At 41.3% G+C, this 27,880-nt stretch overlaps 1 protein-coding gene across 1 annotated transcript in view; it reads left to right on the top strand.

Moving 5' to 3' along the window:
* The window catches only part of LOC126188367 (atrial natriuretic peptide receptor 1-like), a 362,237-nt gene that overhangs the window by 262,575 nt on the left and 71,782 nt on the right, over nucleotides 1-27,880 (top strand). The window contains exons 15-17 of the mRNA XM_049929966.1: nucleotides 1,150-1,273; nucleotides 6,198-6,266; nucleotides 14,352-14,526. Of these exons, the coding sequence (XP_049785923.1) occupies nucleotides 1,150-1,273; nucleotides 6,198-6,266; nucleotides 14,352-14,526 (368 nt within the window). The remainder of the gene's footprint in view (nucleotides 1-1,149; nucleotides 1,274-6,197; nucleotides 6,267-14,351; nucleotides 14,527-27,880) is intronic.

Here is a 27,880-nt window from a genome sequence, read left to right as displayed (position 1 = left end):
AATGCGAGTCCAGTGGGATAACTACGGTGCCACATCGCTTCGTCCTCGACCAGCCCACAGTCCACCAATGTCGTAAATTATATTCCAAGCCTCTCCGCAGGGTCTCATGAAGTGAGGGCATGTGAGGCTGTTGATGGTGATTCGTTCGTTGGATGGGGAATTTAAACTGGGTGGCCACTTTGGTGCCATTCGATAGTTGTAGTCTCTGTGTATGCACCAGCGTTTACCGTTCTCCTTCTCCTGTTATCATTCTGCAACACATACATAACACTACACTACGCACGTATTCAATACAGTCACCTACATTGTTCAAATACACATACGACACAACTCTCACAGATCCACAAGGGGGAGGACCCTTTTCGACACGAGGATGAACCCACCCCGTAAGATGTTCCAGCCTAGTGCTGTACAGCTACATTTTTACCACATACAAATGCTTATGGTTCAAATGGCTCTGAGCACTGTGGGACTGAACATCTGTGGTCATCAGTCCCCTAGAACTTAGAACTACTTAAACCTAACTAACCTAAGGACATCACACACATCCACGCCCGAGGCAGGATTCGAACCTGCGACCGTAGTAGTCGCGCGGTTCCGGACTGAGCGCCTGAACCGCTAGACCACCGCGGTCGGCCAAATGCTTATGTTACAGAGTTTAACAGATAGGAAAAATGTTTGAATATCGATACTTTCATCCACATTACACTCCGCAAAGATCCCACACGGGAAATGATATGCACTTGCATTAATTACTGATGGTCCAAATGTGGAATTTTGAGAAGCAGTTCCCCGATGCGATTGGGAAGCAGATGAAGAAGAACGACGGTGACGATGACGAAATGGACATCGGTACCTTACACTAGGGACTTCCATCTGTTTTATCGTAATAATGCCAGGTGTAACATCAACTATCAGCAAACTGGAGCGGTTAAAAAGAAAATCCTAAGTTATTGATGTTTCTAAACATCTGTCATTGTTACAAGAGTATTAATTACTACTTGAAGAAGAAAAAGTGCCATTCTTTAGTGAATATGTATATCTACTTCTACGTACATACTCTGCAAGCCACCCTACTGTGTACGCAAGCGCTGACACATTCCTCTCCTGCAGTCTTCCTTACATTTGACAGGCTTTTCTGTTGGTCAGGTCGGTGGCGAGCCAGCTGATAATGGGCCAGGCGGTGATAGCGGAGACGTACGACAGCGTCACCATTTACTTTAGCGACATCGTCGGCTTCACCGCACTCTCAGCCGAGAGCACGCCAATGCAGGTCAGTATGCTGCACGGAAAAAGCTGAACTTTACTGTTGCTGGTACTGCGTTAAAGGACTTAAGTGGCACTTATAAATTGCTAGAAAAGTATTAGATACAACAATATCCTGTAGATTCCGTTTAACACCTTGTGTTTGTCTACGTTTTTAGAGGCAGACCGCTACCTCCGTTGGACATGCATATTGAGCAAACCGTGTGTGTTCTACTCAGATGAACCATACGTCAGTCACCGGTACAGCACTAATAGAGCGGCAAACCTTAAACTGAACACCTGTACGGGTATCTGAGTCCCGCTACGGTACAGATTTAGTGTATGGTCTTTCACGGATATAATCTGCAGATGCCTTTAGTTCTAAATGTGGGTCCTTGAGGAAAGCATCGAATTCTTATTCCCTTTTATATAAGTGGGATTAGAGAGGTCATTCTTTGCATTTCCGTGTGGTGCTGTTCAGGATGTGGTCATATCTTTGATTTTCATCCCTTGTCATTGTGATACAATTTACTCTAAGGTTTGTCGGAAGAAAATGGAGAAAATGGAACATGTTTAATTTCCCTAAATGAAGATGTATATCCTAGTCATTATAAGTACTATTCTTGTCCGCAAGCTCTATTTCATGTACATTAAACGATTCTTAAGATCCTACATACCAAACACTTTAGTCTGATGTAAGATAGTTGTAGCTTTCCAGTGCTGATTTTGCTGTTCTCGAGCAAGAAATATAAATGCAGACTGCTTTATCGTCCGAAAAAGCTGCCTGTCAACAAAAGTAGCGCATCCGAAAAGGGAAGGGGAAATGTAACCAAACTAAAAGGACGAGATCATGTGATGTTATTTCAGTGGTTATAAAACTGAGGAAAATATATAAAAAACTTCCCAGTATGAGCCCGCTTATCAGTATAACGTTGTACTCCCTCTGGCTGAATGCATGCACTTATTCATTTGGGAAGAGCATCATGAAGCCGTTCTGTCCTCTCCTGATACCATCTGTCTCACAACCGTTGCAATGGGTTCTTGTTTTTGTTGTTGTTGTTGTTGTGGTCTTCAGTCCAGAGACTGGTTTGATGCAGCTGTCCATGCTACTCTATCCTGTGCAAGCTTCATCATCTCCCAGTACCTACTGCAACCTACATCCTTCTGAATCTGTTTCGTGTATTCGTCTCTCGGTCTCCCTCTACGATTTTTAGCCTCCACGCTCCCCTCCAATACTAAATTGCTGATCCTTTGATGCCTCGGAATATGTCCTACCAACCGATCCCCTCTTCTAGTCAAGTTGTGCCACTAATTTCTCTTCTCCCCAATTCTCTTCAATACCTCCTCATTAGTTATGTGATCTACCCATCTAATCTTCAGCATTCTTCTGCAGCACCACATTTCGAAAGCTTCTGTTCTCTTCTTGTCTAAACTATTTATCGTTCACGTTTCACTTTCGTTAATGGCTACACTCCATACAAATACTTTCAGAAACGACTTCCTGTCACTTAAATCTATACTCGGTGTTTATAAATTTCTCTTCTTTAGAAACGATTTCCTTGCCATTGCCAGTCTACATTTTATATCCTCTGTACTTCGACCATCTTGAATTATTTTGCTCCCCAAATAGCAAAACTCATTTACTACTTTAAGCATCTCATTTCCTAATCTAATTCCCGCAGCATCACCCGCTTTAATTCGACTACATTCCATTATCCTCGTTTTGCTTTTGTTGATGTACATCTTGTATCCTCCTTTCAAGACACTGTCCATTCCGGTCAGCTGCTCTTCCAGGTCCTTTGATGTCTCTGACATAATTACAATGTCATAGGCGAACCTCAAGTTTTTTATTTCTTCTCCATGGATTGTAATACCTACTCCGAATTTTCTTTTGTTTTCTTTACTGCTTGCTCAACATCTGAGAGAGGCTATAACCCTGTCTGACTCCCTTTCCAACCACTGCTTCCCTTTCATGCCCCTAGACTCCTATAACTGCCGTCTGGTTTCTGTACAAATTGTAAATAGCCGTCTTAAAATCTGTATGTATTGAGACGGAGTTGCCATTCTAGTTGGCCTTCATGACCGAGCGGTTCTAGGCGCTTAAGCGCAGAACCACGAGGCTGCTACAGTCACAGATTCGAATACTGCCTCGGGCAGTTAGGTTTACGTAGTTCTAGGTCTAGGGGACTGATAACCTGAGATGATAAGTCCCATAGTCCTTAAGAGCCATTTGAACCATTTGCCGTCCTAGCTAGTCCCAGACACCTCCATTTCAGACAGATCTGACGATCCTGCTGGCAAGAGAGAACCTCAATGTGGCGCTAGTAGTTCGTAGAGACACGAGGCATGCGTTAGCGAGCATTATCCTGTTGGAAAATGGCGTCACGACTCATAAGCATGAGACGTAACGCGTGAGGACGCAGGATGTCGGAAACGTACCGTTAATCCTTCATAGTTCGTCAATCACTACCACCCGTGACCTGCAGTCATACTTAGTGCCTCCTCACTCCGTGATGGAAAGAGTAATATCGCTGTGACTCGACAAAGTATTGGAGCAATGGGACCAGCCCCATGGCCATCACAATAGTCACTGACAGTAGTCAACGTAGGTAGTGCGAAACGATAATTGATCACTAACGACAAGGCAGTTCATCAGCAATTGATGCCTCCTGGTAACTTCACCACTCCAAACGAAGCAGTCTGTGTTGTGATGTTAACAACAACTTAGCCTAATCAGTCTGATGCTGGTCTCAAAGCAAAGGTGCAGGATGACAGAAAGTGGGAGGGAGCTCAGTACTTGTCCTCAGATGGCAAGAGCAGATGTGAAGCGGTTACTACAAGGTGCATTCAAGTTCTAAAGCCTCCAATTTTTTTCCTCCGGACTGGAAAGAGATAGAAACATGCGCATTGTTTTAAAATGAGGCCGCATTCATTGTCAATACGTCCCAGAGATGGCAGCACCATACGGCAGATGGAATTTTACCGCGAGAATGAGAACTGTTTTAAATACTTAAAATGGCGACGTTTTCCTTACTTGAACAGCGTGCAATCATTCGTTTTCTGAATTTGCGTGGTGTGAAACCAATTGAAATTCATCGACAGTTGAAGGAGACATGTGATGATGGAGTTATGGATGTGTCGAAAGTGCGTTCGTGGGTGCGACAGTTTAATGAAGGCAGAACATCGTGTGACAACAAACCGAAGGAACCTCGGGCTCACACAAGCCGGTCTGACGACATGATCGAGAAAGTGCAGAGAATTGTTTTGGGGGATCGCCGAATGACTGTTGAACAGATCGCCTCCAGAGTTGGCATTTCTGTGGGTTCTGTGCACACAGTCCTGCATGACGACCTGAAAATGCGAAAAGTGTCATCCAGGTGGGTGCCACAAATGCTGATGGACGACCACATGGCTGCCCGTGTGGCATGTTGCCAAACAATGTTGACGCGTAACGACAGCATGAATGGGACTTTCTTTTCGTCGGTTGTGACAATGGATGAGACATGGATGCCATTTTTCAATCCAGAAACAAAGCGCCTGTCAGCTCAATGGAAGCACACAGATTCACCGCCACCAAAAAAATTTCAGGTAACCGCCAGTGCTGAAAAAATGATGGTGTCCATGTTCTGGGACAGCGAGGGCGTAATCCTTACCCATTGCGTTCCAAAGGGCACTACGGTAACAGGTGCATCCTACGAAAATGTTTTGAAGAACAAATTCCTTCCTGCACTGCAACAAAAACGTCCGGGAAGAGCTGTGCGTGTGCTGTTTCACCAAGTCAACGCACCCGCACATCGAGCTAACGTTACGCAACAGTTTCTTCGTGATAACAACTCTGAAGTGATTCCTCATGCTCCCTACTCACCTGACCTGGCTCCTAGTGACTTTTGACTTTTTCCAACAATGAAAGACACTCTCTGTGGCCGCACATTCACCAGCCGTGCTGCTATTGCCTCAGCGATTTTCCAGTGGTCAAAACAGACTCCTAAAGAAGCCTTCGCCGCTGCCGTGGAATCATGGCGTCAGCGTTGTGAAAAATGTGTACGTCTGTAGGGCGATTACGTCGAGAAGTAACGCCAGTTTCATCGATTTCGAGTGAGTAGTTAATTAGAAAAAAAATTGGAGGCCTTAGAACTTGAATGCACCTCGTACATTCCTTGTGGACAATAGAGAAATCCTCCCGTGTGGTGGTCACGCATGACCGACCGGAACCTTGACGACCAGCACGGCAACGCTAACGTCCTCATGCAGTCCAACATCAGGCAATAGGCTGTTCCGAATGTCCCATAAACCCGGATACTGCACCATTCTATTAGAAGTCCATATGAAAACCTACAATGAGGTCGCCTCTCCTCTCAGCCTGTTGCCAATAACACCGTCTCATACGAGTACGCAACATCTACGTCTACTTGACAGTCATCACGCAACATCTGACATTGTTCATGTCCCTTATATACTCTATCAGGCTTGCCAACAACACTAAACTCTAGCAACGCTAATGTACTCTGGTGCTCGTTCCTCCTGTGAAAGAAAATTGCAGTTCTAATCATTTAAACACCCATTGACGGTGTATGTGTGTGTTACACTGCCATCCGACCTTGTCTTCTGGGTAGTTCACTTCTTTTCAGGCAGTCTAGTTGCGGCATTTAGCTCCTCACACGCGTATGTCAGCTTCATCTGCCCACATACATTCGGGTCAGTCGATGCGCTACCATAACTTTTTTATGATTTGAATTTTAGTTTGTGTACAGCTCTGTAAGGTGACGATGTACACAAACGAAGTTGTGCGTTTGCGAAATTTTAAATTTAAATTGTCCAACAATTTGAAACTTACTACTGCACGGCCGCGATACATAACAGTGCTGTACGCTAGAAGTGTTTGTGTGATCTCTGGTCATGAGGCGTTATTTCCAGTAAATGTATCACTCATAAACTGTCTTACGTTGTTTCAGGTGGTGGATTTGCTGAACGATCTCTACAGCTGTTTCGATTCAATCATTGAAAATTTCGACGTATACAAGGTATATATTCCCAACATTATATCAAAGTAATTGAAAATGTTGTTGAAATTGTTTTTGAAACTACTTTTGAGTGGATCTACATCTGTACTTCGCAAGCCTCCGTGTGGTGTGTGGCGGAGGGTACGTATTGTCACAGACCCACTCCCACCGCCTCCCCCGCCTGTTATACCATCAAGTCTTTATGCTCTCCATAAAGGACACAAGATTTTTTTCAATACGAAATACTCTTAATTAAATTTTCTCTTACAACTTTTACAATAACGCAAATAATAACTATAAACTACGTTAAGTTAAAGCATCATATTCAGCCACACACAGAGGTAGTGAGTAATGAATCTGATTTAGGGATAGTCATTACCATAACATATTACGCCTAATGTCTAGCATGAACGGTACCTATAGAACACTCACATTACAAAGATAGTTAATTCACTAGTATCCGTAAATGAAATAACAGTCTTCAGAAAGTACTATCAAAACAGCATATACACTTATAGTCAATGACCAATGGATAATATGCAAGTTTACCACAATGATCACTTACTGTGTGATGAACTTTGATCAGCTCTAACACAACACAGGATCACTAAACACACGCTGATGTAATAATTACGTCACATGAAACTTTTAATGGGATAGAACACCGCAGCTTTCCCTCGTCCTGAACTGAATACTTACAATAAGTTAAAACAATCAAATGTGCGCTTTATAAAGCAAGTGAGTTTGTGTGTTGTGTATTAAGTATCCATATTGCACACTGAAAAAGCATAAATGTTTGTGAGAGCTGATTTTATGTTGCTTCGTCTTTTGAAATCAAACTTGGGTTTAGGATCAGTAAGGTTTCTACTTTGTGTTTGCGATGATACATGTAGGCTCCATTTTGAAGGAGGTAATGTATAGTACTAGACTCTTCACAGAGACATGGTTGAGGAATGTGGGACCAGAGTTTCGGTTAATTCGGAGGGCTTTGCAAATTTTGGTGTTGGTACATAAATTTTGCTCACATTCGACTTGTCCCACAGTGATCTCAGGATCACACCACACTGGGATACAGGACTTAGTCGAAATTGTAACTGAAGGAGCGATTTTCGACTAATTTATTAACCCTTTCATACTTGCAGCCTAATGGGATTAGTGGCAAATTTTAAGAAACACCTACATCTTCTTTCCTTGGCAAATCACAGTGGAGATTTCACAAGGTCACCTCACTAACATGCTAATGTACTTGTAGTTGCCACAGAATTCCGAAACAGTGGTTTATTAAACTGGTAAGTGAGGATTAGTCAGGTCTGTTGGTTATGAAAAAGCACGTTCTTGGTATAAAAATGATCGTGTGATTTCTCCTCTTACATTGTTGCCAAGGCACACTAATTCTCATTTCATTAGCAGTTGATGAACCTTACAAATTAGATGATTCCATAGAAAAAGTTTGTTGTTATTCATATGTCACGTTAGAGAAAATAGTTTTTTTTGTAATCCATATGGCGAAACGGCCTGTTCCTTGCATGCTCCATTTGTCAAAATCTCGTTTCGTATCTTGAAACTTTTTTTGAGATATAAGGGATGTTACGAATATATCAGTAATACCTAATCGTTTGCGCATTCATGCTGAATGAAAGTGCTACATACAAATCCTTTTCTCAAGACTGCGGCTAGTAATAGAACATTTACCCAGTTTAAAGAAAAATTTAGTATGCTAGCTACATTTTATACACAACAATGTGTGACCTGACATAAAGCAAACGTAAACTCACAGTGGATCCTATCTTTCATTTAGATCTATTCTAATCTAGTTCAGTGTGTTACTTAATATCAAAACATAACAATCTCTGCAACAATTAAACACTAGTTAGTTCATCATATGGCTTATCAATGAGGTTAGAAGATGCGAAAGAATGACATGTCTTTACTGAACAGTATCTTTAAAATTGTTTGAGAAAGGTCGCAGAGCAGCAGGCGTGTGCGCACAGCCATTCCCGTTTTGCAGTGCACAGACGACCTGCAGCACTGAAAGAAGCAAGGAACGTTTCGTTCGTTCCGGATGGGTAGGAAGTGCTGACATCTGGCGGCCATTGTGAGCTGTCCCATTAGATAACATGGCGATATTCTTTGTGCTGCTTGTAGTCGCCTTACGCTGGACTGCACTACGCAGATACTCCGCTTTCTTTGTGTACACACCCTAACAACCCTCCCAGGGAGGTGGCTAGCAGGGATACATGCCAAATACTGTCTAAAAAGTCACAGAACAGAGATAAATTTAAATATCACCCCAAAAAATTAAACCAATTTTTAGAAGACAGAAATGGTATCTTACACTAAAATCCGGCTCTGACAAGAAAACTAGAATTGAATATAAGCAAATGTTAAAAAATAACAGCTAAAGTAGACAGAGTGAAGAGATAGCCCCCCGTGACTGGCTGGTGCTTCTTCTTACGAAGTGCTGGCCTGGCAGAAGGTGCCATCTGCCAATGTTTTCCACTCGTGGAGACTTAGTGAAGATCATCCTGGCTTCTCGAGTAAGCTTGGTGGACGGTAGTGGTATGCCGTCGTGGTAACGCTGTAGAAACTCGTTTTTGCTTGCTAACCGCAAGACATTGAAGTTTGTGGGAGCGGGGATTGTGTTGTTTGGGGGAGGAGACCAGACAGCGAGGTCATCGGTGTCATCGGATTAGGGAAGGATGGGGTAGAAAGTCGGCAATGCCCTTTCAAAGGAACCATCCCGGCATTTGCCTGGAGCGATTTAGGGAAATCACGGAAAACCTAAATCAGGATGGCCGGACGCGAGATTGAACCTTCGTCCTCCAGAATGCGAGTCCAGTGTGCTAACCACTGCGCCACCTCGCTCGGTCATTGATGTTTCTGTTACAGCTGTAAGATTTTTGTGGACAGAAGAACTATGGCTCACATGGCTCTAGGCACTATGCGACTTAACTTCTGAGGTCATCAGTCGCCTAGAATCTAGAACTAATTCAACCTAACTAACCTAAGGACATCACATACATCCATGCCCGAAGCAGGATTCGAACCTGCGACCGTAGCCGTCGCTCGGCTCCATACTGTAGCGCCTAGAACCGCACGGCCATTCCGTATAGAACAACTATGAGTCACTTGTTAATACCTGAAGAGTATTAGAATTGCTAGTGCTTTTCTAAAGGATTTTCTAATTAGACCGAATAAAATTTTATTTCTGTTGTCAGATATTTTTGGAATGCTTGTTCTCCTGGAAACCCAGTCATTCATACGAGATCTAATGTTACTATCACATTTTCAGCTCGTTACTTGTCAGCCGTTACACACAGGTTAAAGCCTAGCTGGCATCAGATGTACTACAGCTTTTGTCACACAGACGATGATAGTTTATATTGCTCACCAGTTTAGTTTCCAACGCTGAATTAATAGGTTATATGCTGCACTGAGACCTTCGGCTTGCTTTCGCTATCTGCGATATTTAACGGCAACCTCTGTCATCAACACATCATGTATACTACAGTAGTTGCCTCTGACGGCAGCAGTTTTTCCCGAGTAAATTATTAAAGTTCCAGAAATGAACGGCGGATTGTATTTACACTGCCTCAGAGATGTCGTTACTGGGATCGGTCACCTGGAGGCCATCTACATGAACGCCGAGCTATATACGGCATCTCCTTCTTCTTAATTTTAAGTTTGTTCTCTTCGTAACCTACCTGCAGGCTAGTCTTCAAAAAGATCCTGCTAACATGCGGTCGATTAATCACACTCAGTAGCTGTGAATTGATATAGGCAATACAGAAGCAGTTCCAACGTTTCGCTAGATATTTGAAACAAGACTTAAGTAAAATCAAGACATGTTCATACGATTTGTCTACTCTGAAAAAGCGTCTGACAGAGAAAAACTGAGCAAAAATTCTCAGGAAGATTGGTGTAACTTATCGTGAAAGACGACTGGTATGCAATATGTACAGTAACTAACGGAAAAGTGAAGAATGGAGAAAAGAGAATAAAGTGACTGAATTAGAAAAGATATACAACAAGATCACAGTATTTCGCCCCTACTGTTCAGTCTATACACCGAAGAAGCAATGAAGGAAAGAAACTATTAATAACTAGAATACCTAGCATTAATGTTCCACAGTGATATTTACTACTTTGTTATGAACTGGCTTGTTACCAGCCGGCCAGTTTCGCCGAGCGGTTCTAGGCGCTTCAGTCTGGAAACGCGAGACCGCTACTGTCGTAGGTTCGAATCCTGCCTCGGGCATGGATGTGTGTGATGTCCTTAGGTTAGTTAGGTTTAAGAAGTTCTAAGTTCTAGGGGACTGATGACCTCAGATGTTAAGTCCCATAGTGCTCAGAGCCATTTGAACCATTATTTATTTATTTATTTATTTTTTTTTTTTTTTTGGCTTTCGACCTCATAGGTCATCGTCAGATAATTTAATGCTAAACAGATAGTACACAAAACTTCTGCAAGAATTCATATTTGTACAAAGAACGTTGTACCAAGATATGTGTCATTTTGTGACGGCATCGATACAAAACACAAGTACGATGTGACACCTAAAGAGATTCTAAACAAATAAATCTTATATTACAGTATATTAAAATATTAAAACTATATGATTGTATAAAACAGAACTGTTCTACACGTGAGTAATGGTACAGACTGCTATGTCATATAGACAAACTGGTGAATGTATCGAACACACCGAATAAAGGTAGGGGAATAAAGAAGTCTATGGAATGTGGCTGTGGAACAGTTATAACAAGCTTTTTACTTAATTGTCAGAGAAATAATAACTGGCTCCTGCTCTAACAAGGGTGTGTAATGGAACAGTGTTCCATCATTAAGGACCAGTTCAGGATTCTTTGATTGGTGTTTCTTAATGGGCATTATTTCAAGAAACGTTCAGAAGTGTAGCAAAATACAGGATGAAAAGAAACGTCAATGATAAGGTTCATTGATGACACTTTAATCGCAGTGTAAGTGAAAAATAATTCCAGAAGATGTTGCAGTTCAGTTAGCACATAACATGGTTTAACAGAAGAATGAAGAAGTACGAATATCATGAGTATCAGAAACTAGATTAGCAATGAGTTTATCATCATCAAATTGAAGACCTCAAAGTCGATTAAGTGAAGATATTATGCTGTCTTATAAGGGCAGCAATGCATGACGCAAAAGCAAGGAGTACACAAAAAGCAGACTGAAAGAGACAAAGAGGGTATTCTTGTGTAAAATAAGTTTATTGGTATCAAACATTGGTCTTAATTTGAGCTAGAAATTTTCATAACCTAGGTCCAAAATTACAGCGTTGCATAGAAATGAATTATGGAGGGAAATTGGAAGGGAACAGAATCGAAACGATTCAGATGTAGTGCTGTGGGGAGATGTTGATAATCAGGGTGACTGTGAAGATAAGAAATGAAGAGATTCTCCGCAGAATAGAGGAAGAGAGGAATATGTGATATACATTTAAAAGAAGAAGAGGCAGGAAGATAGGACATGTGTTAAGGCATCATCGATTAAATTCCATTTTACCTGAGGGAGCTGTAGGGAGTAAAGGCTATGGGCAAAAACAGAAATTGCAATATATCCAACAAATAACTGGGATGGGGCCATAAGAGAGAACATTGGCCCAGCCAGAGGATTGATGACCAAAAACAAAAAATAAATAAAAATACTTCCCTGTTTAACAATAGCCTCAGGAAGTTGGGATATTCTGAAGCTAGTAATGCCAATCGACCTAAACTATTCTTCACGAAGTTTATGGTAGCTGGTTACATATTCAGTTATGACACGAAGAGGTTTCTTTCCTACGATGTTTTATTTTAGAAGTAACTTTCAATTATATTTCTCTTTTTATTATTGACATTTGCTGTAAGGAAATTGTACATGGGATGTGTCATTCAACATCCAGTATTACGAAGACAGGCGTTTACGATATAATTATAAGCAGAATTCTGTCTAAATTGTAACCTTGTAGTCAGTCTATTGTATGCAGTTCACAGATAGTTATCAACGGTAGCACTAAAATGAGAAGAATAGCCAACAACAAAACGTTGAAATATCATAAATACACAATTTTTTTTCTTCTCCTTGTTCTTCCCTAAACGTTTCTGTTTATGCAGGCCAGTCACAGAGCCTCTTCCGATCTTCTCTTTTCTCCCAAAGTCTATCGTGTAGCAGTTCCTCACACTGCACTCCTCTTCAGTCCACATCAACCGTCACCTGGCTTCCCCATCTTGTCGTCGTCTTACAATTGCTCTCCTTCACAGATTCTCTACATTCTAGACCTCTTCTTGCAAGTCTTTCTGGTCCCATTCTTTTAATGTGGGCAGGCCATCTCAGTCTATTTTTTTCCATAGTTCTTTTAGGGGATTCATCTGACGGTGTATAGTTTTGTTTCAATCATTATCACATCTCCTGTCGTCTTACCCAGGATCCCTGTTAGAAAACATATCCCTGTCGCTTGTAGCCTGCTCAGATCTTTCTTTACCCAAGTCCAGCATTCTCATCCATAGGTAAAAATTGGCAGATAATATGCCTTGTACACTACAACTTGGCTTTGGCAAGTACTTTCCAATTTCTAATTTTATGAGGTATATAATAGTAAAATTTTCATCAATTGTGTCTCCTCTCCGAAATTTCGTCCTTGATATTTCCTTTCTTGTTTAACTTACTTCTCAGATATTGGAAAACATCTACTTCGTTAATTAGTTGTCCATTACAAATTCCACCTTCACTATTTATTTTTCCTGCTGATATTCACTACCACATTGTTGGCTAAGCTTATTTCCATGTGTTATTCTTCAATTTTCTCTGCCTGGTATTTAGTTGTTCTTTTTAATTTCTGCTCGTTTTATTCCTAAATCATCTCATTATATGCATGTGCTATGATTTTAATGCCATCTTATATTGATTCTTGGCGAATTTTCTTTATTTTTGTTGTCCATGGCTATAGTAAAGAGCACTCGAGAGAACACACATCCTTAGCGAACATATACGATTTCTTGCTATCTATTATAGTGCAATACTGTTATTTGTTGTACAAATTTCTTCTTCTGAGCTGCATTCCTTTTGACAATAGCAGTCTATTCAGACCTTACCATATCTCTTCCCTTCTAAATGCATCAAAGTCTTTTTTATATCTATAAACGCAACTATGATAGCTTTCCCAAATTGCTGTTTCCTTTCTACTACTTGCCTGGCTGTAAATATGGCATCTGTAGTTGATCTTCCACGTCAAATCCTTGTTGCTCTCCCTCAAGTCCAACATTTGGTCCACATGGTAGGAGACTATCAATAGCAGGAAGTAGCGGATTGCCCACAAGGAGAAGGAAGTGGGGACTGTGTGTACCACGAGCCCCCTACGTTAGTTGTGAAGGTCCTAGAAGAACACTGTAAAATGACAGCCAGCGCCGCTCTGGTGAAGCTATGAAATGTCCAGCAAGCCAGTAGTGGATAATCCTTTTGCTTTCAACAACCAAGAAGCTAGTGCTTACATATGATGATTAGTATGTTGATACCAATTTCTTGAATGTCGATGGCTATGACTGTTTTCAATTCATTAAAATTTAATGCCTGTGCGCGTTGTAAAAGTAATCCCAAAACCTAAATTCTGAAGGAATTCTGAACTTGTCAAAAGACCAAAAACGGGTCAACCGATCATACCTTTACTGGATATCGGCTTTAAACCATGTCGTATGATGTTGTGGCGTGTGACATTGCGCCATGCACAAACAGGAAGAGAAGAAAATACTGACAATATTTATTATGCTCCCATATTATGAAAGTTGTGGTAACAGATGGGTCTGTAGAGAAGCCCATGATCCTGGGAAGGTTGCTATTTGTCGAAAACAATGAATGAGAATACGAAATCTTTTTTGTGTGATACTGATTCATAGGGTATCCCGAGGCCTCCGTTAGGTTAGATGGAGACAATTAGGGCCTGAGGTGGAAAATGGTAACGAAAGTTTCATTTTGTCCCCCAAAGATAGCATGAAAGAGAAGCATGAACATGTTCGATTCTTGGTTTTGACTTGTACGCTCTGTCAGGGAAAGTAAGGCTTTGATGAATGTGCACTCACGCCTCTCTTTCCCGGCAGGTGGAGACCATCGGCGACGCGTACATGGTGGTGTCGGGGCTGCCGGTGCGGAACGGTACGCTGCACGCCCGCGAGGTGGCTCGCATGGCGCTGGCGCTGCTGCAGGCCGTGCGGGGATTCACCATCCGCCACCGGCCGCACGACCAGCTCAAGCTGCGCATCGGCATCCACACAGGTAGGCAACCCCGCAACACACAGCAATTACTGCAAAGTCCGGGGCGTTCATTGCTGATGTAGCTGTTCTTTAAAATTCCCTATGTTTGTACCGTTAGTCGTAAGGAGAGACAGCAGATGCTTTTGTTGTAAGCTATGTGAGTCACTTGCAGACTGTCCATATTACTCAATGGGCAAACTGATCGCAGCCTTAGCTGCAGGTTGCCTACATAACGACTCCCAACGCCAAAAAAACTAAATATCCAGAATTTCATAAATTTACTAACAGAATTTGCATATTTAAAACGTTGTTGCAATCTGCTCATTGTCCACCCCCAGTAGCTGAATGGTCACCGTGACGGATTGCCAATCCTCTGGGCCTGGGTTCGATTCCCGGTTGGGTCGGGGAATTTTCTCCGTCCAGGGACTGGGTGTTGTGATGCACTCATCATCATTCATCATCCCCATGTACGGCAGGTCCCCAGAGGGGCGTCAAACTGGAAGGCCGGCACCTGGCGAACGGTCTGCTCGACGGGGAGCCCTAGCCATATGACTGAATAAAAATCTGCTTATTAAGAGGTAAAATTATATATTTAAGCCTTAATAAATTATATCAAATATCAAAGTGTCGTGGGCCAGAGTGCTCACTGCTCGCGTGTAACCTACACCGGCAGTCGGCAATTGGCGGACCGCGGCGCAGCCCTTGACCGCGTTAGGTCAAGAACTGGTCAGCGAAAATTACGTTATAAGCACAAATTACGTTCTCAATATTAGTTAAAATATATTTTTCTGTAGATAACGATTCGTTTCAGCGTCACCCTTGTAATTTTTTCCAACAGTGTAAAATTAACTGCTGAATAATTACACTGAAGGGCCAAAGAGATTAGTATAGCCATGGGTATTCAAATGCAGAGATATGTAAACTGGCGGAATACGACGCTGCTGTCGGCAACGTCTATAAAAGACAATCAGTGTCGAATGCAATTGTTAAATCGGTTATTGCTGCTACAAGGCCAGGTTATCCAGTTCTAAGAGAGTTTCAAAGAGGTGTTATATTCGGCGCATGAGCGATGGAACACAGCATTTCCGAGGTAGCAACGAAGTGGAGACTTTCCCGTAAGACCATTTCACGAGTGTACCGTGAATACCAGGAATCAGCCACAACATCAAATCTCCGACATCGCTGCGGCCAGAAAAGGATCCTGCCAGAACAAGACCAACGACGACTGAAGAGAGTCGTTCAACGTTACAGAAGTGCAACCCTTACGCAGATTGCTACGGATTTCAATGCTGGGCCATCAGCAAGTGTCAGTATGCGAACCATTCTACGAAACATCTTCGAAGTGGGCGTTCGAAGCCGAATGCTCACTCGTGTACCCTTGATGACTAACTACGCGTTATAAAGCTTTACGCCTCGCAACACCGACATTGGACTGTTAATGACTGGAAAGATATTGCCTGGTCGGACGAGTCTCGTTTGAGATTGTATCGAGCTGTTGAGTGATACTTAAGTAAATAAATTAGTGAAATCAAAGTGAAGTAGGAATTAGAATATAAATGAAAAACTTAGTTTAGTTTAGAAGAATTACACACTGGCAAACAGCGGGCAGAACAGCATAGCAGAAGAGACAATGACCATGAAGTCAGCAAGTTCCACATAAGCGGACGCTGTCGATTCAGCCGTCAGGGCATCGCCCGACCGGCTCACGTGTTTCTCAGTTGTCACATGTGAGCAAAGGCCCTCGCCTACAGTCCAAGAGCCAATGACCGACGTTAAGAAGATTCTTCGAGAAGCTTTTCAACGTGACAGAAGAGGCAATGATCGTGAAGTCGTTCACCTCCAGTAAACTGAAGTGAATAAACACGCGAGACGCAGTGGGCCCGACAGACGAAGGAAGAAGAGAAGAGTAGCAGTAGTTTTCAGTCAGTTTCGGTGCTGAAGACCGTCATGCAAGAAGAAAGTGCGTCATGCACAGACGCACCAAGTCCGCCGCTGTAATGGAGTAGCAAGCAGCAGCCTCGGCGCCAGAAGACAGAAGTTAAAAGGTATTTGAAGTCTGATTTTTACGTACTCGGGTGACTCGTGAGGACAGGAAGGAGACGGCCTCACATCAGCAGTCACCTGTGAGCTGGGATGAAGATCTGACAGCCGAAGATTGGCAAGGTGGAGTCCGTTGTTCGAGTCCGGGACACTGGCCTTCCCCCGCCGCGCCGCTCCGCTGGCCGACGCACAACACACGCGACCGCTTAGAGAAGAGAAACACTGGGACGCCACATCCAAAGTATCACCATCCGATGCACGACTTCGCTCGCAATAATTAAAAGGGCCACGAGATACACACCGCTACGCGTAATCAGACGCCGCTGCCGCAGCAGAAGGCTTCGCAAACGACACAGATGCCGCTCTCCGAACCAGAGCATCCAGTGAGATACAGTTGTACGAAACTTTCAATAAAAGTTATCTTATGTAAAAATCCTGTTTCATTCTACCTCATACCTGAGCCAAGGAAGAACCCACCCTGCCCACATGTTGTTAAGAGAGAAAAATTAATTTATTTAGTATTTTCACCCTGACATAATGCTTTAGAATCAAATGCCCTTTTCAGTAATGCTCATCCTGACAATTGACTAGCATCAAAGGAGAAAACCCAGTTACATTTAGTGCCAGAACTGTTACAGAGCGGATAGACGTGTACGGGTGTGGAGACAACCTTATGAATCCATTGCCCCTGCGTGTTATCAGTGACTTGGTGGAGGCTGTGTAATGGTGTGGGGCGTGTGCAGGTGGAGTGATATGGGACCCCTGAGACGTCTAGATACGACTCTGACAGGTGACGCTTATGTAAGCATACTGTCTGATCACTCGCATCCATTCACGTCCATTGTGCGCTTCGACGGACCCGGCCAATTTCAGCAGGACAATACGACACTTCACACGTCCAGAATTGCTACAGAGTGGCTCCAGGATCACTCTTCTAAGTCTAAACACTTCCGCTGGCCACCAGGCCTCGCAGACATGAAGATTATTTAGTGTATCTGTGATGCCTTGCGACGTGCTGTTCGGAAGATATCTGCACCCCCTCATACTCTTACGGATTTAGGGACAACCCTGTAGCATTCATGATCAGTTCCCTCCAGCTCTACTTCAGACATTAGTCGAGTCCATGCCACGTCGTGTTGCGCAGTTCTGCCAGCTAGCAGGGTCACTACGTGATATTACGGATGTGTACCTGTCTCTTTGTCTCTTCAGTTTATAAATCAATCTAACTATGGCAGCGTCGGAAACCTCCATTAAATCGGAGAAGGCATGTACATTTGACCACCATTCTCCTGTTAGTAACTCGAACAACAGCTTAAAGCTACTTCATGAAACTTTGGACGGGTTCACTCGGCGGCGGGAATCTTTGACACCGAAGCGCCTCCTTTGCAGTGCGGCTCCTCTGCACGCGGTTTCATTGGTGTGCGGCGGGATACACTGACACCAAAGTAGCTCCTTTGCGTTGCATCGTCACGTGCTGTGTGTCGGGCGCCGGTATTTTCGTAAAGACCGAATCTAAATAAAGTACACATATTTTATTGTTACTTTGTCAGTAGTTGTTGCGTTCTCGCACGAAGCGTTTCGGAATTATCGAGGCTTATAACGTTTCTTTTGCATCTACATGAATCCTAAGAGGCGCAAGGTTGATACTGAAAATAAGACGTCTTTGACTGAGTGGACCGAACAATATTGTTTTACGCTGCCTGACTGGTATGGTGCTGTTCCAGTTTATCTCATGTGCAACAGAACTGTCGCTCTTGCTAAAAGTGCCAGTTTAAAACGACACTACGAAACAACTCATCAGCAATTCCATAAAAATATTCTTGTGGGTGTGAAGGTCGTCAAGAAAGACTCCAGGCACATCTAGCTTTAAAAAGAAAAAAAGAACATGCTATTGTAATTTTCTCTATGACCGAGCAAGAAAAATCTGTAGAAGCAGCAATGAGTGTGTGTTAGACATTTACTAAATACCAGAAGCCATTTTGAGACTCTGAGTAGTGAAACTAATGTATGATGGAAATGGCCGTGGCACTTTTTGATGAGAAAAACATGTTGTTGACGCAGTTCAAGGTATTCCATTGTAGGCAAGAAGTAATAAAAGATGAACCTAAATTTTGGCTGCTTTCAATAAAAGTAATTTGTTCGAACTTCCACAGAAGGCGACTTGCTATGCCATATCTCTAGATGAATCATGCGAGGTTGTTGATGAAGAGCAATTGTCCATTTACGTGCGATTCTTGGATACTGGAAGTAACGAATTTAGAGAAGAATTGCTAACAATATTGCCGTTGAAAGGCAAGACGCCCAGAGAAGATTTATTTAAGACTTCTGATGACTAAAGCAATCATTAGTTACGATAAAATGGTGTCTCTTTCAACCGACTGGGCTCCGGCGACGATCGGCAAAGAATAAGGACTAATAAAGAGAATCAGAGATAAGAATGCCGAGCTACTATCTTATCAGTGCATAATTCACCAGGCAGCAATTCATGGAAAACTTAGTGTAATTCTGAAAGAAGTAATTGACAGGTAGATCAAGTTGACTAATTTTATGAGGTCTGGCTCTGCTCTTCAGCACAGACAGATCAAAGAGATTCTTTCTGAGTGCGATTCAGCGCATTCTGACTTAGTGCAGTACAACAGTGCTCGTTCGCTAAGTAAAGGTCAAGTGATTCAACGTTTTTGGCAAATAAAGAAAGTAACGTCCTTCTTAGAATACTTGGATTCACAAGAAGCAAGACACCATTGGAGTCCCTGGCAGACGAACGCCGTACTCTAGCTGTAGCTTTCTGAAAGACATTCTGAAACATTTAAATGCACTCACTACCGAGCTACAGGGAAGTGGGAAATTACTATATGATCTGATACAAAGTGTGTCTTCTTCTCGTCGCAAGCTGGCTATCGTTGAAAAAGACATTGCAAGTCAAGAATATTTTCACTTTCAAGCAATTTATGAGTAAAAAAATAATTCTGGAATAGACATTTCAACCTTGTAAAATTCTATGTCAGATCTTAAGATGGAATTTGTAGCAAGATTCCAAGACTTTTCAGAGATGGAGAAGCTGTCGAGGTTCTTAACATCGCCTTTTGAAGCTTCTCCAGCGGCAGAATTGACGGATGTGGTTGCGAAGTAGTCCTGCCTTTCAAAGCCTTTATTTCGAATGGAGATACCTTGCAAACGTATAAAACTGCAACCGCTGAAGAAATTTTGAATGCACATGTCTCAGAAAAATATGAAAATTGCAAAAAATAATCACATACGTGGCTATTATGCTTTGCTCCTTATATACATGTGAAACTGAAGAACAAGTATCGCTCAAGATTAACGGCTGTCCACCATTTAGACTCCAATGGCATAAGCTGTTCCCCACATGAATAACTTAAAGAAACTAGCTCAAGACCGCAAATGAAATTTCTCCCATTGAGTTTTTAATGAAGATATGGCTATCTGTTGTATTTCAAAATTATTGACTGAAAATAAAAAGTGAGGAATATAAGATTTTTCTGAATTTTGTAAGTACATACATGCTTGTCTTTGCATTTCATATTAGTTTGAGCATGAAAATTAAAATAAAAAATTAGTAAGGAATGTGAGCTTTGTTGTGGATTTTGGAATACATGTATGACTGACTGTTGTATTTCATATTATTTTGTGAGTGAAAATTTAAAAAATTAGTGTGGAATATGAAGGTTTTCTTCTGGACCTCGATAAAAATTTTCAAAACTATCTGGACCCATCTAAAGTCACATGTCAACCCCTCCCCTAGTCTATAATTATCTAGTATTTGAGAATGAGAGTGCTTAGTGACCTCCAGCAGACTTTGCACATGGTTTTAAAGGTTTTCGAAAATTTTTCTCGCCCACGTCGCACACAAAATGATGAAAGGAAAAAAAGTTTGTTACTTACTGTTTTTTCGCTATACATACAATAGACATTCGGCATCTGACATAACGTTTCAATTTGTTATTTATTTACTATCGTCTCCATTTGCAACACATCTTGCAGACAGTACCTGTTTGTACTACCGAACGTACTTGCAAATCTATACCATTGTACTACACATTTCTCGGGAGATATCACATCATAAGCATAGAGATACCTGATTATTAACCTTTCTTAAAAGGGAGATATTCGTTGAGAGCACGTGAACGACTCAGCTAAGATCGCTTGTGATGAACCTTTATTGTCGATTACCGGTTTCGGTAAGCATGGTTACCACCTTCAGAACTCGATAAAAGGTTATTAGGTGTCTCCCATACTAGCTGTACATGTCCCCGTTCTAAAACATTGCCAGTTATGGGAGGAACGAGATGAACAATGAATTGGCAAAAAAACACAGTACACAGAGTAATTCGCCATATGCTCGTGTCCCATACGAGACACTACTGTGTACTTCATTGCGTAAGCCTAGCGGTGCCCTGAGTGGACTGAAGTACACAGTAGTGTCTCGTATGGGACACGAGCATATGGCGAATTACTCTGTGTACTGTGTTTTAACCGCAACTTAGCTATTCATTGTTCATCATTGTTGTACACCTAGTACAGGTCACCATTCTAAAACACTGCCAGGTATAGCTAGCATAGGAGACGCGTAATAACCTCTTATCGACATCTGAAGGTGGTAACCATGCATACGGAAACCTTTAATCGACAATAAAGTTGCTTTTCAGGCTATCTTTCTTAAGATGTTCACTTCCACTCAAGAAATCATTCCAGATTGCCCCTTACCACTGAAAACGAGTAAACTAATAGAGTGATTAGATTCCTTAAAGAATCGGGAATGGGGCGGTTTACCCACTAACAGCCCCACGAGATTTATAACTGATAGCCAGGTAGTTTATCAGTTTCATGCCCGACACTGTAATATCATTCTCTAGAACTTTGTGTTGTATTCCCAAAGATTAATATTTGTATCCGCAGAATGCATAAACTGACGTTACTACCTGACGTAGTAACTGGAAAATTATGGATAGAAATTGTCAGTTCGATTGAAAACGCTACAGATTAAGTATGCCTAAGGAAGCGATTAGATACAAAGACGAACTTTTGGATCAAATAACCATTTTCAGTTCATGTACGTAATTGAGTAGTCAAATCTATGTACTTCCAGGTGATATTTCTGTCGTAATACACTAAGAAAATTTATGTAATATATATATATATGAAGGCTGAAGCGACGATTGGAGATTTGTAACAGGACCAAGATTCGAACCCGAGTCTTCTGGTGGCTGCGTAAATGCGCAAAACACTACGACACCTGGCACAGTGATTTTGCACAGCTACGTGAATGGCCCTAGCACGTTTGAACATGCCATATCAGCGGTGAAAACACCGTCAAATATTATCTAATTATTACATTGCCGCAGGACGCCTCGCGTTAAATCATGTCTCTAATAATTATCTCTGTGAATGCTATTACCTCTTAATGACTATCGAGAGTTTTTGGAAAAAAAATGGTTCAAATGGCTCTGAGCACTATGAGACTTAACAGCTGTGGTCATCAGTCCCCTAGAAATTAGAACTACTTAAACCTAACTAACCTAAGGACATCAGACACATTCATGCCCGAGGCAGGATTCGAACCTGCGACCGTAGCAGTTTTTGGAAATATCCCCTTGAAAATAAAATTTCTGAAAACTGTTAGCATTCGCGATTTTTAATTATTCCTCTTTTTTCTACTATATAACAGTTCTTGAAATAGAAGATCTCGTTATCACTGCACTCGTTTCCTTTTACGAAGGATATAAATAGATTATTTATTTTCTTGGGGAGAGGAACAGTTCTTTGACATTTCTTTCTCTTACTTTCTCCATCGAGCTTCAGATTTTTATCTTAGACTATGATCACATTACCTTTTCTATTACCTGAACAGGGTGAATTAATAAAAGGTACAACAACGGGACGAAAATCCAAGGCTACAAACGAGACGAAATAAATTGTTATTTAATTTTTCGCTGGACTTGAGTATCCATTTATAACAGCTCATCACCTATCCACTAGAGGTGGTCTGAAACAATAGTGAAAGCTTAGTCACTATTCGCCACCATAGCCTTTTTGGCAAATTTAAAAATAATATGTAATTTCAATAGACGTTAGCTTCCTCTGTGAACAGCTTCCCGCCCTATTTCATGCACTTCTTAGATGGTTCCACAAGCAAGCTCATGAAACGAAGAAAGTGCTATTCATGTTTTAAGGTGTTGTGTAAAACCATTCCTCATTATACCGTCATTTCAAGGGCTCTCCACCATGTACTCGTAGGTTACCACTTCCGTATTAATTATTCATCATAGTTCATTTCCTGATGACCACCATCACATCATCCGTAGCAAAATGTCTATAGAAACATCAGAACAGTTCGATATTTTACTGAAACTGCGCGAGTAGTAGTTATAGGTGTCTCTGCTCTGGTTTGAAGAATGTAAATTGTCCCAGTTACATCTGAAGGCCCCAAACAAACTCTCAACTGCTTATCATGTGTCCTGCCCATCGATTAACCGAAACAAATTTCGTGCAAAACTTACAGCGCTGTCATGGTCTCTTTATATTATTCAAGTTGTTCTTGTTGTGGTCTTCGGTCCGAAGACTACACTGATGCAGCTCTCCATACTTCTCTTTCCTATGCAGATCTCTTCATCACCAAATAACATCAAGTTGAACCTGGTTACTGTATACGTCTCTTGTTCTTCCTCTACGACTTCGCCGCTCCCCTCCCACCTCCGCCCATCGCTCTTCCTCGCTTCCCTCGACGGCTTTATCAACAGATCCCATCTTTAAGTCAAGGAAAGCCATAAATTTCTTTTTCCCCAAGTTCTATTGAGCGCTTTCTCATTAGTTACGATATCTACCCGCCTAATCTTCGGCTTTCTTCTGCACCACCATATTTCTTGACTGAACTGCTTGCCGTCCACGATACATTCCCGCGCAAGGCCACATTTTAGACAAATACCTTCAGAAAAGACTTCATCACATTTAAATTTGTATTCTATGTTAGCCAGTTTCTCTTCTTCAGAAACGTCATTCTTGGCATTTTATACCCTCTCTACTTCGGCTAACATCACTCATATTACTGTGCAAGTAGCAAAAGTGATCTACTACAGTTAGTGTCCCATTACCTAATCCAATTCCTTCGTCATCGCCTGATTTCATTCGACTACGTTGTTTCACTTTCTTCGATGTTCGCCTTAAATCGTACCAAGACACTATCCATCACATTCAATTGTTAACCCAAAACCATCCTCTGACAGAATTACAAGGTCATCGACGAACCTCAAAGCCTTTAGCTATTCGCCCTGAACATTAACCCCTTCTCCAAATTTTTTTTTTGGTTTGCTTAACTGCTTACACAATGTACAGACTGAATAACGTCAGAAACAGGCTTCAATTTTGTCCTACTCTCTACTCAACCTCTGTTTACCTTTCATGTCCTTCGACTCTTGTAACTCCTGTCTGGTTTCTGTGCATCTTGTACGTTACGTTTCACTAACTGTATTTTGTCCTTGCTACCTTCAGAAATTGAAAGAGTATAATCCAGTCAACACTGACGAAGCATTCTCTAAGTTTACGTGTACTTTAAACGTTGGTTTTCTTGTCGTTAACGTATCTTATAAGATAAGTCGTAGGCTCAGTTTGGCCTCGCGTATTCCTACATTTCTCCAGAACCCAAGCTGGTCTTCCCCGAAGCCGATTTCTAGCAGTTTTTCTATTATTCTGTAAATAATTCGTGTCAGTATTATGCAATAATGATTTATGAAACCATTAGTTCAGTAATACTGACACCTTTAAAAACTTTCTTTCTTTGGAATTTTAAATAATTCAGTCTTCTGAAAGTCTGAGTGTGTCTTCCCTGCCTGATACACGCTACATACGTACTAAGCAGAATAGTATTGTAGTGGCTGGCTTTCATAAATATCTCAATAATTGCGAACGAGTTTCGTCTGTGCAGGGGTTTTTTTTTCAACTTAAGTCTTTCGGCGCTCTGTAAATTCTTCTCGCTGCGACATATCCCCCATCTCAACTTAGTTTACTTCCCTTCTCTTTCTATGTTACTGTGTGCTAGTTCATTTCCTTTGTATAGTCCCTATGTAGATTCCTTCCATCTCTCAGGTTTCTCTTCCTTACTTAGTACTGATTTTGCATCTGAGCTCTTGATTGTTATAGGTATGCTATCTGGTTCTCTTGTTTTCGTGTATGTGTTATACGTATCTCTCAAAAAATGGCTGTGAGCACTATGGGACTTAATTGCTGAGGTCATCAGTCCCCTAGAACTTAGAACTACTTAAAACTAACTAATCTAAGGACATTACACACATCCATGCCCGAGGCAGGATTCGAACCTGCGACCGTAGCGATCACGCGGTTCCAGACTGTAGCACCTAGAACCGCTCAGCCACACCGGCCGGCATGTATCTCTCCCCCAGTTGCACATCGTTCTATAGATTTACATTTTTCCTCTACACATTCCAGCTTAGATTCGCACATTATGCACTTTCTCTCGGTTTCATTTCTAGCTGTTCGCATTCCATTTCGCCTTCTTCATTTGCTGTATTTGTACATTTTCCCTTTCATCAATTACAGCCATTATCTTCTGTGATATCGAAGCTGCCTTCAATATTTCACTTCTCAAAGCTTCGCATTCGTTTTTTTCTTTTATTCCTTCTTCATGCTTCAGTCCATGTTTGAAACTCTCAGCAAGCTCCGATTCTTTCAATCTACCCAGGTTCCACCTCCCATCAATTTGCAGTTTCTTCAGTTTTAATCTGTAGTTTATAAATAATATATTGTCGTCGGAGTCCACGTCTGCCTAAAGGGATATATTACAGTTTAAAATCTGCTTCAGAAATCTCAGTCTTACCATTACATAATCAAAATTAATATTACTGTTGTCTACAAGTTTTTCTGCTCATACATCATTATTACATGAAACTTAAACCATGTGTTATCGGAGATTAAATTATGCTCAATGCAAAATTCTACCAGGCTTCCATTCCTTTCGCCCAATCCATATCACCATAATGTTTATCCTTTTCTTCTTCGTGCTATCGAATTCCAGTCACCCATCACAATTAAATTTTGGTCTCCCTTAACTGTGTGAATAATTTGTTTTCTCTCATCATACGTTTCTTCGGTATCTTTATTAATTGCGAAGCTAATTGACATATAAACTTGTACTTCTGTGATGAGTGTTGGCGTTGTGTTTATCGTGGCTACGATAATGCGTCCGCTGTGCTGTTCATAGTGAAACGTCCCCTTAGAACAATTTATACAAGACTGTGCTTAAACGGACACACAATATTTTTTAGCGCAACGCAATCTGACTTTCATAAATCCCTACAAAGGAATGGCCCTGACTAACATTAATCTGTATCTTTCACAAATCACTTACCTCACCAAAAATCTTCGTTACTCGAACTACTGCAATACAGCGAGCGCCACTACTGCCAGCTAAATAAAAGATTCAGACTACTGAAGGCACTAACTACTAGTAGGCATAGTTAGCAAATGAAAGATTTTAATAGAGAACAAACAATGTATTTACCTTAATAATCATAATATATATAGCAGTTCATAATATCCAGTATAACAAATTTCAAACCTCCGCCATTTCTCTCCCTACATCCACCACTGCTGGCGGCTCACCTCCAACTGCGCAACGCTACGCGCTGTTCACATCCAGCTGCCGCTGCCCAACACTACAATGGCAGACAACAATGCAAACTAGCCACAGACTGCACACTGCACAGCCAGTGATTTTCATATAGAGCGCTACGTAACGTTGCCAATAAGAAAACATAAACAGCCTACTTACGTAAAGAAAACATAAACAGCCTACATACATAGCCCCCATGCCCCCCACAAAAAATTTTACAAATTGTTTTGGGCAATGGCCAATAATGATTTTAATTACAATAACAAAGATATCAAATGCACACACTTATTTATACAATGTTGGTCAAAAGCTAAAATTTCCTCACAGTCCATAAAGACAGTCCAGATTGTTCATCACAGTAAAATTTCAGTGGTTTTTTTTTCAAACTCTGAGCAGTAAAAGACAATGCACACGGAAGTAGTGGATTTCCATGCAGTCTTGAAGAAGTAGTGTTGTCCTTCCAACTGAAAGACAGTGCTGACTCTTGACATGCTGACAGGTAATGGGCCACAACAGAGCAAACCCACAGCAGAGTCATTCGACGTTTTGAAGAAGATTGGTAGGTAGGTCATCACAGAGCAGACCCACTGTAGTCCTGGTAGAGAGTATGGTATTGGTGGGCCACCAGAGGTGCAGACCCACTGTAGTCCTTGTAGAAATAATGGTATTGGTGGTTCATCAGAGATGCAGACCCACTGTAGTCCTTGTAGAGGTGGCCAGCAGCCATCTGTTGTGACTGTGCGGGTGCACAATCACCATTGAAGAGTCTTGCAGTTAATATAGCAAGTCCATAATCACCACTTGTACACTCACAAAGTTTTTGGAATTGTCCTTAGAACCAGCAATGCTGTTATCCAGTCCCTTGCTGAATTATCAACACACGTGCAAACACTAACAGTCCCTACTTCTCACATATTGTCCATGTACTATGACTAACAGAAACGTGTGCAGCGAAATGTAACTTACAAGTTACTTAATTTGATGAACTAGTGTCAATTACAATTTTATAACATAAAAATACAATAACAAAGGTACAAAATACATCATTAAAGAACATAACAATACAGATAACATTTGTGGTACAGGCTTTACAAAAGAATACAAATAAACATATACATCAGTGTTATAGGAATTATGACATAAGTAAATACATAAAACATCAGAATAATTATTGAAACATCAACTTCACACATGAGCATTAAAACAAAACAGAATAAATAATGTCTAAACGTATTTACAAAGTAAATAGCATAGTATTAGAAAATTTCTACAACATAGCTCTCATCAGCTAAACACATAAAGATAGGAAAAACACAAATACACAAGGGTACACAAACATATAGAGGGATGACACAAAAGGAAAGGACAGGGTTTGTTTACAGTGTAACATTTGGTACTGCAGTCCAACCAAAAACTTCATTCCATAGATCTTTCGTCTTATTTCAACCTTTGCTTCCACCAAAAAATCCTATCCAAGCATGCTTTCTGTATTTATTTCACATATTTCTTACCTCATTATTTATTTCCAAGAAAATCCTACCTATACCTGCTTTCTGTACTTTTTTCGTATAACCTCTCAGTGAATTTCTTCAAATTCATCGCAACTCATTCTCTTATATAGTCTACCCCCTCTTAAGCTAACTTAAATTTACTGAGCTCAGATGCTAAACTAAGGGACGAGGCAATGCAGCA

Source organism: Schistocerca cancellata, chromosome 5 (genome assembly GCF_023864275.1).
Source record: "Schistocerca cancellata isolate TAMUIC-IGC-003103 chromosome 5, iqSchCanc2.1, whole genome shotgun sequence".
In the NCBI taxonomy this organism is placed as follows: Eukaryota; Metazoa; Arthropoda; class Insecta; order Orthoptera; family Acrididae; genus Schistocerca; species Schistocerca cancellata.
Note: the sequence above shows the minus strand (reverse complement) of the source record. Positions and strands in the feature narration are given on the sequence as shown.